We start from the raw sequence: 17914 nt of genomic DNA on the forward strand, positions 1-17914 counted from the left end.
TTCTAGATATGTCCGGAAGAAATCGATTTTGGCCATTTTTGCAAAATTTTATAAGGGGTTACATCATTAAAATTAGCAAAAATGGCCAAAAATTTTGATTTCTTAAAATTTTAAATTTGGTATGCAGTTTTTTTAAGTTAATAAAAACTAACGCAAAACTGCTTTCCGAATCGAAATTAATGCATTTTTGGCTTAGTTATGATACATTTTAATTGTTACCTGCAAGGGTATAAAAACTTCGACTGGCCAAAGTTAGCTTTCTTTCTTGTTTTTTCTTGTATTTTTTTGCGATGGGTCGTTTTTCAGCGTTTGTCGTCGACGAATAATAAATAAGAAAAAGTTTTCCTGCAAAAGCAAACCAAAAGGCAAAAACAAAAGCAACATGAGCCGTAAAAATAAAAAGCGTTTTCGCTGGCGCGCAGAGCTAAGACCCATCGATGGATCGCTTAGCTTCTCTCTCTTCTGCTCTTGCAGAATTCGTCTGTGTCTGCACTTGACAAAAAAATAGTTAATAAATATATATATAATAATTAACGATTATTATTCAGTTACCTTATAAAATTAATCAATATATTCATAGATATATTAAATACACTTTATAAAGATCATACAACTTATGGTAAAATAATTAATATTAATAGGCAAATTTAGCTGTGCTTATTAGTTATAAATTAAATTTTCTACATTAATATTCTTAATTAAAATAAAAACAAAGAGTAATGATTAATCGGAAAACAGTTTTTATTTCAAATCTTGTCGTTTATAATATAAAATATATTCCAAAATATTCTCTGGTACTAACAATGAAAAGTACTCCTAAATAAGTGATTTTTTTTTCCAGTGTGACGAGAGAAAGAGAAAGAGGGAGGCCGTGGCTCGACAGCGGGACTTGGAGCTCGAGCCGCCACTGCTGGCGTCGCAGTTGCAAACGTGAGTGCGGAGCGTGTGAACGTGATTTTCGGATTTTGACTGCTGCTTCTCCTCGATTTCCTCGGTGGGAAAAGCCCACCCGAAAAAAAAAGGAAAATACAAATAGAAACAACAGAAGCGGGACCCCAGAGGTCGCGGCAACTGCATACGATTTGCAGCAGTGTGGAAATATGGATTTTACCACTAATTTTCATAGCCCCGAGAAGAGAGTGTGTGTGCGAGTGTGAAGTCCGCGTAAGCTGTCGCGAAGTGAAACATTGCCAAATCCTTTGACAGATTTCTATTTGCCAGCTATTTTGCATTCGGCAATCAGCATTTGGCATTTGGCCATCGACGCGGCGAGTGTCGGATCGAGTGAAAGTAAACAATGGATCGCACCCAAATGGATAGGCGATCGCGGATCACTAAACTAATAACGGTAAGTGTTGGGCTTGTGTAACGGCCTGAAATTTCGGGGGATTGTCTTGCATAATAAAGTGTCAAAAAATAAAAAATAAATAAAGACAATTGCATCAGAAAGCAAGGTGTAAAACGCTAAACGAAAGTATTATTTATTGATATAAATAAGCTCTCTTATGGTGTGGAAATATATGGTAAAAAAACGGTTTATAGCAAACCGAAAATATCGTAAATATATTATGATTAAAAGAAGAACTGTAGGATTATATCCATTAATTCCAAAGTGGACATAGCAATATTTATATATTTTCTAAAGAAAACCTTGAGTGCATACAATTGCAATCACATAAAGAATATTTTGAGATTCCTTAGAGTTTCAAATATATTTAAAATTTTTTACCTTGATAACTTTTTAATATATTTCTTTAAAAAGCTAAGATTTTTACAATGAACTTTAGGAAGAGCTTGTATTATTATAGCAATTAATATAATATCTATATTTAGTCTGCTATAAGAGCATCACAGCAGCCTTAAATAATATTATCTCAAATCATTAATCAATTCCGTAAACACTTTAATCTTCATTTTCCCATTGACAAAAAAAAAAAGGAAAACGCAATTAAAAAATGGTCACATGTCTCTGGCGCAACAATTTTTCAAAATGTGTTGAAATCGATAAACGATAATGCTAAGCGTTTTATGCATATTAACAGCTTCTGCCTTCCCCCTGTGAGGTGTGTTTGTCTTTTATTATTTTTTCTTTCTTTCAACGCATGACCACGCAATCATAAAAGCATAACCAACAACGAAAATGCTTAAAGTTTCCGCTGTGTGTGCTGTTGTTGTTCGCATTGCCGGTCCCCAAGAGAAAGATAAAGAAGCAGAGAGACAGAGAGAGAGACGCGGAATAAAATGAAAAGTTTCACTTTCTTCGAGAGCAAATACGGCCGGCTGGGATTGACTTGTTGGATTTGGCCCAAACCCCAGCACAAGCACAAGAGTCCATAACAAAGCCAAAAAAAAAAAGCAAAACAACCAAACCAAAAGCGAATCAGCAGCCCCAAAAATATCGACTGGCCAAATCAGGAAGCGACCTTTTCCGGCGCTGTTTAAAATCAGTGAAACTTTTCGTTTAATTAACCATTTCGCCATGAATATGCATTGCTGGGTTCTGCTCGGAGGAAATGCCGCGTTCGTCTCGAGTCAAGTTTGTCGCCTAAGTCTTTTGTTTTGGTCGTGAAAATTTCACCATTCGCCAGCTGGTGGCGGTGCTGCTGCTACTGCTGCTGATGCTGCATCTGGCAATTAGCAGAAACATCAGCGACTTGGCCAAATTTGGTTAAGTGTAACATCAACTTCATTTCCAGAGCCAATTGAATTTATAAATAATTCATTCTAGCCGCCGCCGCGCTCGCCAAGAGAGTTGGCCAGTTGCAGCTGGACCTGGCGGGAACGGGAATGGGTACGAGAGCGGGGACGGGCAACATTGTATTTGGGAAATGAAGACATAGACTGGAACGTGCTCTGCCTCATCCTCCCGCATCCATTGCGCCCTCTCCGCGCCGGACTGGGTTTTCGTAGAAAGTCGCTGACACATTAAAGTGTTGCAATACGTTTCTCTGGCGACAGCTCGGCATCGTCTGCGATTGACAAATGTCTTCCTCGATGCGAGTTGACTTAATGCCCATTTGCACTGCACCGCAGCATCGCACCGCCGCCATCCATTCAGTGGTGACCACTGTGGATAGCAAAGAGTAGCTGAATTTGTAGCTATAGGCACTCCTTAGGGCTCTTGAACTTAAGAATATTGAATTAATTATTAATATTTATATGATTAAAGTTCGATAAGGTGTTATGCGACTAAAAGGAAGGCTGTATTAGAGTTCAAAAATGGAGAGCTATATATTGTTAAGACTTTGAAAAAGATTAAAAGAGGTTATAGTGCGACTTCGGTTAATGGTTACTTTATAAACTTAGATCTAAGATGTTTATAATGTCGAACAGTATGTCAGAATTTCATTTAGAACAAGATTTTAAAGCTAACCACTAGTTAGAACAACATCACTGACACTGCACCAGTGGCTGGCTCTCACGGCTGATTGGACATATTGATTTGTTTCGCCAACTTTGGACGCTGACAGCAGCATTTGCTCCAATTTCCCTGTGGCTCCTTGGCTTCCAAGAAATATGACAATGTTAATGAATGATATTCGGTTTAATTGTCTCGCTGCACATGACAATCGACACTAATGCCAAACAGCAGCGTTATTTATCTTCTTTTTTTTTTTAGCCGAACAAAGCGAAAGTAATTCTGCTTTCCATTTCAGGCCAGGCAGCGTCTTCTCTTGCGGTGTGACCTGATTTGATTTTCAACACAAATTAGTTCGCAGAGAGCCGCCATTTGTTTCGCACCCAAGTTGCGGTCTCATCCTCGGATTTCAACCTCATATAACTCACTTTCTTCACGTAATTGCCATGGTCGGGGTGCCCTGGAGCACTTGATTGAAGTACTTGTCTAAATCGGTGAAAAGGGAGTTGTTATTGCGGGCAAAGGAATTCCACGCAGTCATTGATATACAAAGTTGACTTGAGTACATGGATTTCAACTTAAACTTTCTTTGATCTCTTATTCAAGCTTGAAGTGCGTTCTGATGAGAAAACTTTAAAGAAGAATTTATAATTTAATTGGTTTAAAAATTCTGCTTAATACCTGCTTACCTATACATCATTTTATGCATAAAAACTTTCTTATAATAAAATATACAACTTAAACGATACCTCCGCTATATGCTTTGCATAAAACCAAGCCCACTCTGACATGGAAATTTCTGGATAAAAATTATGAAATAGCTTTGACCTTGCCTTACGTATGCTAATCGGGGCGGGAATTTTCCCCGAAACTCACTGATGGCCAGAGATCTCCGTTACCTAATCGCATGGCGGCATCGTTGAGCTCACATTTCTGGCACACATCCGCCAGCAAAACAGCCCACAAGGGAGCCGAATCAGAGTCGATCACTTTCTTTTCTCTCGGACTCTCGCGGCGAGTGATTCACCCGCGATCGATACCCCATACATATAGGTGTGCGCCATATGTGATGGGCGATAACTGAACACCGAATGCATATCAATTTTGGCCAACCAGTTTGCCACAGAGAGCCACCAGAGACCCTCGAAGAAGACGCAAAGAGACGGACCGAGAGACCCTATTTGGGAGCAGACCAAAGCAAAGTGAACTGAACTGGGACTGCGCCAGCAATTGTGCAACCGAAAAGGAAAGTTGAAAGCCCTTGGAAATGCCTCGGCTTTTCCAGCTCGCCGCAATTTACTTTTACTTGGGTAACCCATTTCGCTTTTGATTGCTCTTTGCATTTCACTTTGCCGGCTGCCAGTAACCGTTGTGTTGTCCGGTGACCAGTTGTCCGTCGTCGGTCGTCCGTCGTCCATTATCCATGGCCAGCTGGCCAGCTGCCGGTTGCCGGTGAACCACTCGGCTGGAGTGAGACCTCCCGTGCGGGGCGAGACGGTGATCTGCAGTGGTCGGCGGCCAGTCTGGCTTGCCGGTGCAACTGCACGGTGAGAAATCGGGCATGTTAGGTTCTGGAGAGCTTAATACGCATATTTTATAAATATAAGAGGTTTTCAAAATAGTAATAATAATAAATAATAATAAATACTATTAATTACTATTATATCAACATTTTTCAATGAACATTTTAGGAATATTTTTGAAGCATAAAATCTTTTACTGTGTAATGGCGACGATGCAATTGCGGCCATTCTCCCTGTCTCTCCACTGCAGTCTGGAGGTGGCATGCAAATGCACATCGATCATCTTTATGACTTGTGATTGTCCAGTTGGCTTCGCGTGAAAGTAAAATTTGATTTTCTACCGGCTGCCAGCAGCCGAGTCTCTGGCAATTTGCTTAACTGAGTGAGAGCGCCCGGTCTTTACAGTCTATCCCGTCTTCCCAGTTGCATTAGCATTGAATATTGTTCACATGCAACAACCAAGATGATGTAGCCATGTCCCTTCCCTGTGAATTCCATAAGCTATTAATTAACCTTTTTTCTTGTAGATACATTAGAGCTTTTTATAGATTTAAAATCCCCAATAATAACATTTTCATTCGCATAACATTAATATTCCCTTTTTAACCATTGCAGAACCGTGTCATCTGGAGTCTGCTGCTCATCGTAGTGGTAGCTTTACCGACAGTCTTGGCAGGATTCGGCTTCGACTCGGCCAACTCATGTCCCAATGGCAAGATGTCTCGCCGGGGTCGCGCCCAAATGCTGGCGGCGATTCCCTGCGACCTGGGCAAGCAGGCTTTCTGTCACCTGCCCGGCACTGCCTATCCGTGGCACGCCGTCCGGCGGTTCGTGCACGAAAATCAGGGCTTGATGAAGCGCATGTACGGCGACGTGCGCCACATCTCCATACTGCGAGACGAGATCCAGAACAACGAGGTGGACGCGGACGACATTGAGGAGACGGCGGAGCGGTACAGCAAGGATGCCGGTCGACGGAGTGCCAAGTACTTGATGCGCGGCAGGGATCGGGATCGCGATCGAGATGATTTCGGGAGTTTCAAGAACAACGATGTGTTGATGGAACCTCATTTTCGACCGGTTTCCACCAGCACGACAAGCACCACGAAGGCTGCGACGACAACTGCAGCGCCCACAACTAGTAGTAGCACCACGGAAAAAAGCACCAACGAGGTGGCTTCCTCCACGCCTGGAAATGTGACCATTTCTGAAGCCACCACTACTTCTACTGTGCCTCCACCTTCTCCCAAGGAACCTGAACTAGAGGCAGACGTTGTGGAGATCCTGCCCAGTCCAGAGTCGAATAGCGTCTATGAAGTAGTGCCATCTGCAGTTCCGTCAACCACCACTGGAAAACCTTCAACTCCGGCTGGTGAAAATATTCAGATCATCGATTCACCGCAGCTGGGATTGCGTAACCTCAGCGGAGAGGCTCAGTCCTCCCAGGAGCCACTGGTTGCCACCACTTTAAAGCCCACATCGCTACCCAAGAGCTCTGTCGCCTCTCCAGCTAAAAAGAGGAAGCCTGCAGAGACCACTACAGCTGCACCTACGACTTCCCCTAGCTCAACGACAGCTCCAAGCACAACTACACCCATGCTGCTGATCCGTCGCAACCTGACCAAGTCTTCGACAGCCTCCTCAGCATCCGTGACGACACCCGTTAGCTTCGCCTCGCTTTTCTCCGGCACTTCTGGCGGAGCCTTCAGTCCGGAGAGGCTGCGCAGGCCGCTGACCACCAGCAGCACCACTGTGCCAGCTCCGGCTGCGCCACTGGGTGGGCTCCAGACGGGAACCAAGTCGGGCCTGCTGAGGGAGGGGCAACTGTTCCAGGATGCCATGAAGCAGGAGCCCGTCGCTGTGGCAAGCAACCTGCGGGGCGTGTAAGTTTTGGCAAAAGCTTCTAAGAAATATTATTATTTATACTTCTTCCTCATTTGCAGTAACGCCTGTCCCGTAAAGGATGAGGTGGTGGCCCCCTTTTGGGCCAACAACACCCGCGGCGAGGTGCTGGCCCTGCTTAACCTGTATCCGTTCGAGCAGTATGTGCACTGGGAGAAATGCACCCACGAGTTCAAGCAGATGTTCTGCCGCGATGGCTGCAGGTGCGAACAGCAGTATCGCCTGCACCGGCTGCTGGCCTACGATCCGCACAACGAGTGCCGCGGCATCTTCTCCGACTGGTTCCGGTTCCCGTCCAGCTGCATCTGCAAGTGCTACAACATCCCGATGGAGTTCCGGGCCACGTCCCGCAGTCCGCGGTCCGATAGCAGCTTTGACGGTCCAGCTCCGAAGTCTGATCCCATCGAAGCGGCCGAGGCGGAGGTCCAGAGAGCGATCTACGAGCACGCCACTGATGAGTGGTACCGTCCACGCGATGACTTTGACTTCTTAGAGGGTTAATCCTGGAAGGGATTCCTTCGTGAAGATCAATTGTACAGTAGATTAAGATTTTATAGAGTTAACTTATTCCTGAAAACCACTTTTATATATTATGTAGGATGCCTAAGAAATAGTTGTGGATTTAAGATCACTTTTAATGCGGTCTAAAAGTATGCTGCAGAATATTTTACAGAATACTTTTAGCCATATTCTAATTAATTTCAAATCCATACCGATTTCTAAGGTAACCCTGTATATAAATGATTCCTGTATAAACCTTTACTTTTAAAAATATGATAAGTTCAAACAGATATAACAATAAGCTTACCACCTAAGTGGGGCATTATGTTAATGTAAATATAGGCCAACATAATGCCCAATGTAGCACAAAACTTGAAGAGCGAATGTACCTTGAAATACTTGCGAACGCACCACGGCCCCTGAGCTGTGTCCGATGGTATTTACTAGAGTTAAGCATCTATTTATTCACATTTTAGCTGTAAGCATAACCATAATTGTGGCCATAACGTCAACTTTACCCAAAATCCATCCCCAGAACAAAGAGCTAAGGCTTTTTGGAAAAATATTTATTGTACGCAATCAAATATATATTTATATATATGTATGTAGTCTGTATATTTAGAATGCTTACGTTTTGTATAAAATAGACTTTATTTGTATTTAATACGTTGATATATTGTTTACTCTCTTTAAGGCATAGAAGGGTACTTTGATAAATTAGATTTATAAATTGTATTTACGTGTAGAAAAAGGTTGCGTTTTTGTATTTGTTTTGCAATTTGAAGAAGGCATTTTCACGCATTTTATATCAGTTTAACCGTTTACCACCTAAGGCTAGTGATAGCTCCATTTTGTCAATCACTTAATTAAATAAAAGATTTTAATGTTGCTCAACAGACTGCCGCGTCCTGACTTTCAGTGTCGGCCAGAAGTAGTGGTAAGTAAAGCTCGATTTTGAAGAAGAATCTATTTAATATTCACAGTTGAACAGTTGAACAGCTTGAAGGGGGGTTCAAGGCCAAACTAGAATCGTTTGGGTGCATAAAAGGCATATATAGATTTATGTACTTATAAATACATAATAATAAATTGCATACAAAACAGACTTTTGGCTTAGCTTGTCACCTTAGACTTTAGACGGAAATCTAGCTCCAGACGAAGTATATATGTATATATATATAAATAAGACATATAAATTGCTTTGTGATCAACTTTAGCTTGAGAAAACACTACAACTACAGACATAAATTAGGTGACACGAGACAGAGACATGAAACAGGTAGAAATACCGTGCGTTGCTAGCCACGCCCATTGAATACTCTGTGTTGAACGAAACGTAACGAATCGAATACGAACGAGCTCGATACTATTGCTGCGCTTTAAAGAATACTAGGCGTGAGTGTCGCGCTAAATAACTAAAACTAGGAAGCCCTAGACGGGGGCTCAAGACGACACTGGCACCCAGAGCAGTTTGTCCTGCTCCTTGTCGACGGCATCCTTGATTTGGGTGCACATGTGCTTGATGCTGACGCCGGGTATGACGGCTGTAATAAACAAAACGCTTTAATTGGAGCTTGAGGGCAGACTCTCTTTGACTCTTTACCTGATATGTACTGCTTGTAGTCGGTCTCCAGCTTCATGGCCCGCTCGTACATCTCCTTGGCCGCCTTGGCCGAGATTTTGTCGGTGCCAAAGTCGCGAATGTCCCTGATTTGCTTGGCCGACTTGAAGCGCAACAGTAGGACAATCGGATAGATTTGCAAGCGCTGCAGACGCTCAACGGCGGATATGGAAACGTCCAGGATACAGTGGCGTCGATCCTGCAAAGGGATTTGATTTATTTTTCTGACTTTAAAGTAAAATCCTGGTGGAAAAATTTACGTTCTTGCAGGCATTGCCAATGGCCTCCACGGTGGTGCACTCAAACTTGTTGCCCCGCCGGCGATAGTCCACAAAGATGTTCTCCTTCAGGCCCTCCTCCATGGCCTCCTGCGAGCAGTCCATGGCCGTCACCTCGCATAGCTTGAACAGGTTGGAGAAGTCGATAACCAAGCGATCCATCAGACACTCGGAAAGCGGTCCGATGATAAGCACGGGCCGACGAACGGGCGCTAAGGGAGGATATTTAGCTAATTTCTTCAAGTTTTTAGACGGAAACTTACAGTCCAGCAGCTCCACACGCTGGTAGCTCAGGGCACCGCCGTCATCGTTGAGCAGGCCTAAGTCTGGAAAGAAGCTGAGCTGCGTATTGCTGAAGCTGGCAATCTCCGTGGAGTCCCTGGACGAGCTGCGCTGGTTCTTTTTGCGACGAAAAAACGATCGCCTGGCTGAGGTGCTGCCGCGTCTGGCGGTGCCCGTATCACAGTCCACCACCTCACCGGATCGTAGTTCCTCCTCCACCCTAAAGAGAGAGCATGTTAATGAAAATATTATTAAAAAATCTTAAGCTTACTTCATTTGACTCGGTATAATGCCGCACTCTTTGCGATGCCCCATAGCGTCCAATTTCCAGGCCCGCCACAGGCCAAAAGTGCCATTAAAAACCGTATTGTCCACGTAGAGCACTTCGTCCTTGACAAAACGCAAGTCGTCCTCATTCAGCTCACCAATGCGATCAAACCCCACGCGAATGTAAAACGAGTCCCCGGGCTCGTCCTTGATTTGCTTCAGCGCTGTTTGATAAATAGATTAGGTTACCTTTCAATCCGAAATCAACACGAATGGCTACTCACTGTGCAGCTTATTCTGCACCAGCATGGTGACCGTGTCCGTTAGCTTGGAGATCTCATTGGCCGCCTGCTCGGCGGTGACTGCGCTCAGATCCACGCCATTGTACTCCAGTATCTGGTCGCCCTTGCGTATTCCTGCATGATCCGAGGGTGATCCGGGCGCCACGTCGTGCACATAGATGCCCACCTTGTTGCCCCCGAACAGCTTGATGCCCAAGTTCTTTGACTTGTCCATGTGCAGAGTCACATACCTTAGAGCTGAAGCAATAAATAACACAATTAATGAAATAAATGAACAGAGTTTGAGGAGGGATATTGGTTAGTGGGAAGCAAGCTTTGGAAAAGGATTGGGAACAATGCACATGGCAAAGTCTGGTAAAATAACCAACCTCGAAACTTATACCTTACTCAGCGTGGTGGGGAGTGTGGTTAGTAGTAGGAGTTGAGTGAAGTTGGAGTGTTTTGGTAACTACGTACTCTCTGACGGCACCGAGGCAGGCGGCGGCGGCAGGGCCGGCTTTGGCTCCTCATCATACACCGTCGACGTGGCTGAGGCTGTCGTGGTGGTGGTGGTGGCCGCCGACGAGGGCATGTCCTGGCTGCTGCTGATATCCGATTGATTCTCCAGGCTGTCGGCGAAGCTCTGGTCCTTGATGGACTGATGTGAGAGCGGAGCCCTTGAGCCGGAGCGCGTCGACTGGGGCGGTTGCAGGGGCTGCAGGGGCAGCGGGAACAGGGAGTTGCGAGCCGGCGGACGCGGCGAGTTACGTGGCGTTGGCGAGCCAGAGTGATTGATGGGAGATTCTGGTTCTAGATTGTGCGCTCCCTCGTACTCCATTGAAGGGAACTCTGGAAAGCAGTGATAGAGATTAGCTTGGAAGGGATAGCTGGCTCGGTGACTTACTCTCCGGATTGTATTGCACCAGCATTGTAAAGGAATCGCCGCACTGGCGCAGCACATTGGCCGCTATCTCCTGCGTGGCCGCTCGCATGTTGATGCCGCACACTTCCAAGAGTTGATCGCCCACCTGGAGACCGGCACGCATCGCTGTGCTCTTGTCGGCAACGGTGGACACGAAGATGCCTCCGCCGTTGTTGTTGCACTGAATGGTGATGCCGAGCGACTTGTCGCGCTTGTCGATGGTGACTCTTCTAAGGTCTCCGGGGCACAGAAAATCCGCGGGCACATTGGAGTTGCGCTTTCCACTCCCGCCGCCGCCGTGGCTGAGGACCTCTACATGGACCTGCGGCATGGGCGAACCACGCCCGCTGCCGCCTCCTCCCCCGCCACCGCCTCCTGCCACTCCCACTGCCGAGCCAGCTCCACCGTTTCCGCCCACCATATTGCCACCAAAGCTGTTGTGGATGCTGGAGCTCATCAGGGAGATGGGTGCCCGGTCGGAGGAGGAGGCAGACATGGATCCACCGCTGGGTGGCGCCGTGCTGCTCACATAGTGATGGTCAATGCTGCCCGAACTGTTCTTTACCATGTTGCTGCTCTTGCTGGCCACACTGGGATTGGATGGTATCCTCAGCCGCTGGTTGTCCTTCTTGCGGGGAAAGGTGCCACCCTCGTAGATGACGCCGCCCACCCCGGAGACCCCGCCGCCGGTGGCACCCACGCCCATGTAGGGATAGGGTCCGTGGCTGTAGTCCAGGTACGGCGCATGCGGGTGTGGATGGGGATGAGGCAGCTGGTTGGCTTGCTGCACATGGTGGTGGGGATGGTAGCCGTCCAGGTCAGTGGGTATTCCCACGCTGTCGTGCGGCGGCTGTTGGCCCGGCAGCTGCTGCATTTGTTGCATCTGCTGCTGCTGTGGCGGCGGCGAGGGCAGAGTCAGGGGGCTGGATCGCCTGTTGTTCCTTACGCCGGGCCCAAAGCTGGGGAAGAGCTGCGTGTGCCGGTTGCCCGGGAGATGGGCGGACTGAAGGAAGCCGCCGTAGCCGCCGTGAATACCGGAACCGATGCTCTCGCTATCGCTGGGATACTTGGGCACGTGTCTCACCGCCTGCGGCATGGGCACATGGCGCTTGGCGTACACCCCGTACTCGCTAATCGCCGGACTCTTCGCGGACAGTATCGACTCAATGGAGTTCTGGGACTTCAGGGACACCACGTCGGCATGCTGGCCCCCGGGAAGCGGGTGACTGCCTCTTGGCGGATTCAGGGGCATGAACACGGCATTGGGATTGGATCCAGAGCTGGATTTGGGCAGTGGTGGCGGATGAAAGACATCGAAGACTTGCTGCTTGCGCACCGGAAACTCGCCGGCCGCCGGACCCGTAACTCCTGCCAAGCCAGTGGAGCCCGAGGAGGCGTTCATCACCTGCTGCTGGGCCTGCTGGCCGCTCGTCTTCGGCTGGTAGAAGTCGCCGCTGGGCGTAATATTTAGCGACAGGCGATGATTGCTGTGTGGCCGGGTGCCGTACCGTTCCTGCGACGGCATCTTTACCCGGGCGTTGGCGCCCATCAAAGGCGCAGCTCTCTGCAAGGGCTTCTGAGGGCTTGGCTCCTCGGGGCTCATGACTCCGCCGTAGAGCGAGTGCCGCGGGTGCGTGGGATATCCCGCCATGGGCATGCCTCCAGAGGAGCCAGGCGGAAACAGCACTGAGGCGCCCGAGCTCACCGGATTGGAGTTGCGGTTGGGATGAGCCTTGATGGCACTCCCATTGGCACCACGAATGTGCGCCAAGGGCTTTGACATCTGGGGCGGCAGGGGAGGAGGCAGCTGCTCCTGCATCAGCACCGGCGGCGTATGCTTCTCGGGAACGCCAACATCGCCCACCAGCTCATCGTCCTTGTCCACGTTGATGGGTCCCGCAGTGAAGAGGGACATCAGGGCGCGCTTCTTCTCGTTGCCGCGCATGGTGCCAGTGGGATTGTCGTGCGAGATGTTGGTGCGCGGCCAGGTGCCCATGCTCTTGGAGGCCTCCTTCTCCTTCTTGGTGCGCTTCTTGCGGTTGAACAGGTTCTCCTTGCTCTTCTCCGAGCTGTTTTCGCTCAGCACCGAGTCCAGGGCAGCGATGGCGTCGTCATGCTCCTGCTCAAAGTTGTCCTCCGGCGTGCCCGGCTTGCTGAACTTTAGTTTGCGGAAAAAGAACTCGGCGAACTTGGACGGATGCTTGGTGGCGCTGCTGGCTCCACTTCCTCCTCCTCCACCGCCGCTGCTTGACACGTGCTGCATGGAGTCAATGGAATCCGTTTGCGCCGAAGAGGTGGTCATGCCCGGCGGAAGCTGATCCTGCACATACTTGAGGGCGAAAAGGTTGAGGCCATCGCTGCGCGGGTCGTTGAGCAGCTGGATCACCTCCTCGATGGACTGCACCGAGTCCATGGACTTGTTGTTGATGCTCAGCACGCGATCGCCAACGTCCAGCTCCGGCTCGTAGAAGGCCAGCGAGTTCTGCTCGATCTTGGCGATGAACACGCCCATGTCCAGCTGCAGGCCGTGCGGGCAGTCGCGATCCCTGGTCTTCAGCTGGACGGAGTAGGCGTGCCGCTTGCTGTGACGCGTACGGGAGACGAGGAGCAGCGAGCGCGGGGCACAGGCGCGTATCTCGTCGAGGACCATCCGCTTGGATAATGACTGGCAGTCCAGGTTATTCACCTTGCAGATCACATCGTTGATCTTGAGCTTCCCGCAGGCGGGCGAGCTGCTGGTCACCCCGCAAACCAGCTTCCGCTTGTTGCTGTCATCCAGGATGATGCCCAGGTCGGAGTTGTGCTCGTAGCCGCACAGCTCCACCTCCAGGAGATCCTCGCCCTCGTAGCTGCTCAGGCGGAAGCTGCGTCGCGAGCCAGAGGCACTGCTGTCCAGATTGTGGCGCTCCTGCTGCTCCATTTGCTCCTTCAGCAGATCGATCTTCTTCTGGGCCTCGTCCTTCTGCTTCTTGATCTTCTCGCTGTCACGGATGGCCATCAGCGAGTCCGAGATGGCCTTGTCCCGCTCGTGGCGCATCTTGTCGCAGAGCGTCTTCACCGAGTCGCGCTCCTGTACAATCTTCTCGCGCTGCGAGATGGCCCAGTCCCTCACGCGCTTCGCCTCCTCGGCATCCTGACTGGAGCGTTCCACCTCGGAGAGGGCTTTCTCGAGGCTCTTGCGCAGCTTTTCCAGCTCCTTGCTGTTCTCTAGCTCCTTGCCGCTGGGGAACTCCTTCGACCAGGAGCTCTCGCGCGACTTGAGCAGGTCGCGCTTCTTCAGCTCAGCGTTGGCCAGCTGCAGAGCCTTGATCTCGCCCCTGGCCAGCTGCTCATCCTTCTTGAGGCGCTCAATCTCCTTGTTGGCCAGCACCAGGTCGTCGGACATCTTTTGGTGCTCCTGCAGCACATTGTCCTTCTCGGAGAGCAGTTGGTTCAGCTCCTCGGTGAGCGAGACCACGTTCTTGGTCTCCTTGGATAGCAAAACCTTCAGCGTTTGATTCTCGTCGCCCCGCTCCCTGTAGTAGTTGCGATCCTTCTCCAGCTCAATGTACGACTTCTTGTACTTCTCCCGCTCCACGGCGGCCATGTTCCGCTCCTTCTTCAGCTCGGCCATCTTCTCGCTGCAGCTGCCGTCGCAGCCCTGTGTCTTGCCAAAATAGTAGGGATTGCCACTGCCCACGGGTGCCGCTTGGCTATTGCCATTCTGGCTCTGCTGGTTCTGCTGCTGCGTCTCCAGGAGCAACCGCTTCAGCCGGGCGCTCTCCTCAACGATGTCCGTGAACTTGTTGCGGTCGGCCATGTAGTGTTCCTGGTAGAGACTCAGCTCACTGGACAGCTCGTCGCAACGCCGCTTCGAGTTTGCATGCTGGTGACGCAATGTGGCCAGCTCGTGGAGAGCGGCCTTGTACTGCGACTGCAGTAGGTCGTACTTGGTTCCGTTTCCACCGGAAACGCCTGGCACTCCCACGCCGCTATTGACGCCCTTCGAGGGCCCATTGTTGTTGGCCATATTGGCGGCTGTGGTGCTGCCACTGGAGTTGGACGGCGGCCGGAGGGTGCTGTCGTAGCCCACATACTCCGAGCTCTCTTCTGAAATGTAATGAAATTAATGGAGATTCAGGTTGGGAGGGGTCGAAGGCTTACCCTCCTGACTGCTCGTGCTGGTCAGGGAAAGATCTCCCGATGCCATCTTCGCCATCACAACATCTTCATACACTGCCCAACATCAAGGTAAGCTGTGGGAAGTAAAGACATTATTATTTTGATGTATTTTCATAGCATTATTAGATAGTTCGTCAGAACTGACTTTAATTCAATTTCCATAATTTATCAGAGCAAACTGATAAAACTGTTTATTTAAAAAACCCTATCAGTTTACAAACATTGCAGTTGGCTGCTGACTATGAGTAATCAAGATACAAGACAAAAAGGTTTTTTTGTAAAGATAATACTGCCTGGAAAGGGTACAGACTTTGAAAGAGGGTTGTGAGTGGCTCTCTATTTGGAAATCTTTAGCGTTGAAACTATATTTGATTCTCTGTTTTGTTAAAATGTTCTTGATTGCTCGACTTACAAGAGTTACAATACCATAGCTACCGATTTGCAAGGACTAAAGCTGTCATGTGTAGATAGACTCGTCTGCTGATTGTCTAAATTGCATCAACATAGCAGAAAATACTTGACTTAAACGTTAATTTTGTTAATGAAATCATAAGGAAAATTAAAGACTATTCTAATTTGTACGTTTAACAATTAATCAACCGATTTTTCTATTGATACCGTTTTTTGTCGATAATTTAAAATTGGCAAAGGTCGCCAAGTGAAACTGCTATTAACCAGATATGGCTAGAAAGCGCTATAGATGTTTTTATGTTCTCTGTAGTGAAAATATATTTTCATGAGTTTAAAAGAAAGATCATCATGTTTTTACTATATAGAAAATGATTAAAAAGCATAATAAATAGGTCAATTAAATCAAAAAATTAATTATTTAGAAAGAGGAGCATCATTATAACCGATTTAGACAATTTATAAAAATCTTTTTATATTTATTAAATCTTTTTAATTTAAAAATGTAAAAATACAATAAATATTTAAACTTCTTTGTGACAGTTTCCCAAGATACGAATATAATAAGTTGAGTGTTGAAATTAACAAGTATCCTGATAAGTTCTTGGCTTTTATAATGAAAGTTTGCCTTAATTATAATTTGTAAAATTAGAGTTCAGAACATAAACCTTAACTGAATCCAAATGTTTGTACAAGTGCCTTAAAAGGCATTCAATCTATCTTTTTCTTTTCAGGTACTTATTGCCAAGGCCGTCTATCTAACAGGTATTTTGAAAGACAGATAACGATGCCTGGGTTTATTGGGAGCCAATAGGAGTTAAAGATTAAAGACCCAAATCGAAAGCAAGTTGCAATGGCTGGTTGTGGGGGCAAAATTACTTGTGGGAGTCATAATTACACAGACTTTAATCTTGATTATCACCGTGATGGTGCAGACGTGAGCATAAAACCGAAACTCTAATCCAAAATAAGCTTATTGTTTAAAAAACTGCATTAATTATCTCCATCTGATCGCGTGTGTGTGTGTGAGTGTGTTTGAAAAGCCGAGGCAGCCGCCGCCGCATTGGGAAAACGAAACTTTCACAATTTTTTTTGTGAAACCGCGATTTTCACAATTGAACAAATTTAAATAAAAATGCAGAAGGGGGAATGGAAAACGGCTTAAATCTCGGTGCTTGCGAAATTAAAAAAAAAGTGTGGTAATTAAGCGAAGAGCGGAGAGAAAGAACTAATAATATTAATTGAAGCAGCCGAGCAGAAAGCGTAAATTAATAGCACACACACACACACTCGAACAGCGACACACACACACACACACACTTGCCACACACACGAACGAGAGCAAAACAAGTTGGAGAAGAAAATCGAGACAACAACAACGCACAAAGGTGGAAAGCAAATCGAATTATATAAACTGCAACGATCGCATATAGAGTCCGCGGTGGCTTACCGTCTCTCGGTGGCACTTTTCGGCACTAATTTGGCTAATTAAAGTTGCTTAAATTTCCCTTTTGCGGTCAAAAGTCTACGAATACACGCACGCAAACGCAACAGCTGAACGGTGTCGGTGCGGGCGGGGGAGGGAGGGCGAGAGCTCCACCCCAATTTGAACCCCGCGCAGGAGCAACAGGCGGAAAAGCGGAAAAGCAGAGCGGCGACCGGAAGTTCTTGGAGCGCGGCGAAAGGTCGGACCAAAGCGATGACGAATGGCAGCCGAAAAAAAACCCAACAAAAACGAACGAAAACTAACGAAGAAAAAAAAAACAACTACACAACAGTGATGTCACTCCCGCTTTTTTCCCCGTCAAATTCAGCTTTTTTTTTTTTAGGTGTGATTGCGGGAAAAATTGTAAAACAGCGGGCAGCGGGAATTCCAGATTTTTTAGAAAATAAAAGCAGACTTTATTTAATTTAACTTTTATTACTTTTTAAGTGTTGTTTTAATTGTGTATAGCAATTTAATTATTATATTATTCGTCAACTTTAATTTTTAAGTTTAATAATAATAATTTGTAAATATTTATCAATTTTTATTTTACTCACAACTCTTATTTGCGATTCTTGAAATAGTCCAGATTGTGGTGCAGTCATTACAAATGCAGCATAACTACTTTAATTTAATATTTTATAAATAAAATTAAATAAAAAAAAATAAAAATAATAAATTACTTTCTAAAACTCCGCTTTTTTCTTAGTTTTTTCCCCTTGAAATTCCGCTTTTTTAGCTTTTAATTTAGGGTAATCCAGCTTTTTTCCTCAGAAAAAAATAACATCACTGACTACACAATAAAATCTCAGTGTTACCAGACGGAATTTTGGCTTTTCATTCTAAAAAATCGCAAAAGTTGAAATTTCCCCTAAAAAACCCACATCTGATACTTGAACCACAACTACAACACCCGGATGAAAA

General features: G+C 46.9%; 2 protein-coding genes across 2 annotated transcripts; one reads left to right on the forward strand and one right to left on the reverse strand.

Annotated features, from left to right (window-relative positions):
- The first annotated feature begins 1248 nt into the window (after positions 1 to 1248).
- On the forward strand, positions 1249 to 7284 carry spz4 (Spaetzle domain-containing protein 4). The gene is made up of 3 exons (XM_017177311.3): positions 1249 to 1348; positions 5497 to 6764; positions 6825 to 7284. Exons 1-3 carry the CDS (start codon positions 1298 to 1300, stop codon positions 7282 to 7284), a joined length of 1779 nt encoding a protein of 592 aa, XP_017032800.1. The 5' UTR covers positions 1249 to 1297.
- Positions 7285 to 7833: 549 nt separating this feature from the next.
- Positions 7834 to 17274, reverse strand: Dlg5 (Discs large 5). Its single transcript, XM_017177310.3, has 10 exons — positions 16955 to 17274; positions 15079 to 15170; positions 10918 to 15024; positions 10491 to 10862; positions 10017 to 10271; positions 9737 to 9956; positions 9447 to 9685; positions 9166 to 9395; positions 8888 to 9104; positions 7834 to 8828 (listed from the first exon to the last, which is right to left on the reverse strand). Exons 2-10 carry the CDS (start codon positions 15131 to 15133, stop codon positions 8728 to 8730), a joined length of 5796 nt encoding a protein of 1931 aa, XP_017032799.1. The 5' UTR covers positions 15134 to 15170; positions 16955 to 17274; the 3' UTR covers positions 7834 to 8727.
- Between the last annotated feature and the right edge of the window lie 640 nt (positions 17275 to 17914).

Source organism: Drosophila kikkawai, chromosome 2L, assembly GCF_030179895.1.
Source record: "Drosophila kikkawai strain 14028-0561.14 chromosome 2L, DkikHiC1v2, whole genome shotgun sequence".
Lineage (NCBI taxonomy): Eukaryota > Metazoa > Arthropoda > Insecta > Diptera > Drosophilidae > Drosophila > Drosophila kikkawai.

What these genes read in the sequence shown, in the direction of transcription:
- spz4 (XM_017177311.3), top strand. Translation starts at nt 1,298, where the DNA reads ATGGATCGCACCCAAATGGATAGGCGATCGCGGATCACTAAACTAATA. An exon ending in GGATCACTAAACTAATAACG is followed by an intron (nt 1,349 to 5,496) that starts GTAAGTGTTGGG and finishes TAACCATTGCAG; the next exon opens with AACCGTGTCATCTGGAGTCT. An exon ending in GCAAGCAACCTGCGGGGCGT is followed by an intron (nt 6,765 to 6,824) that starts GTAAGTTTTGGC and finishes CCTCATTTGCAG; the next exon opens with TAACGCCTGTCCCGTAAAGG.
- Dlg5 (XM_017177310.3), bottom strand. Translation starts at nt 15,133, where the DNA reads ATGGCGAAGATGGCATCGGGAGATCTTTCCCTGACCAGCACGAGCAGT. An exon ending in CAGCACGAGCAGTCAGGAGG is followed by an intron (nt 15,025 to 15,078) that starts GTAAGCCTTCGA and finishes ATTACATTTCAG; the next exon opens with AAGAGAGCTCGGAGTATGTG. An exon ending in GCGTGTGGAGCTGCTGGACT is followed by an intron (nt 9,396 to 9,446) that starts GTAAGTTTCCGT and finishes ATCCTCCCTTAG; the next exon opens with CGCCCGTTCGTCGGCCCGTG.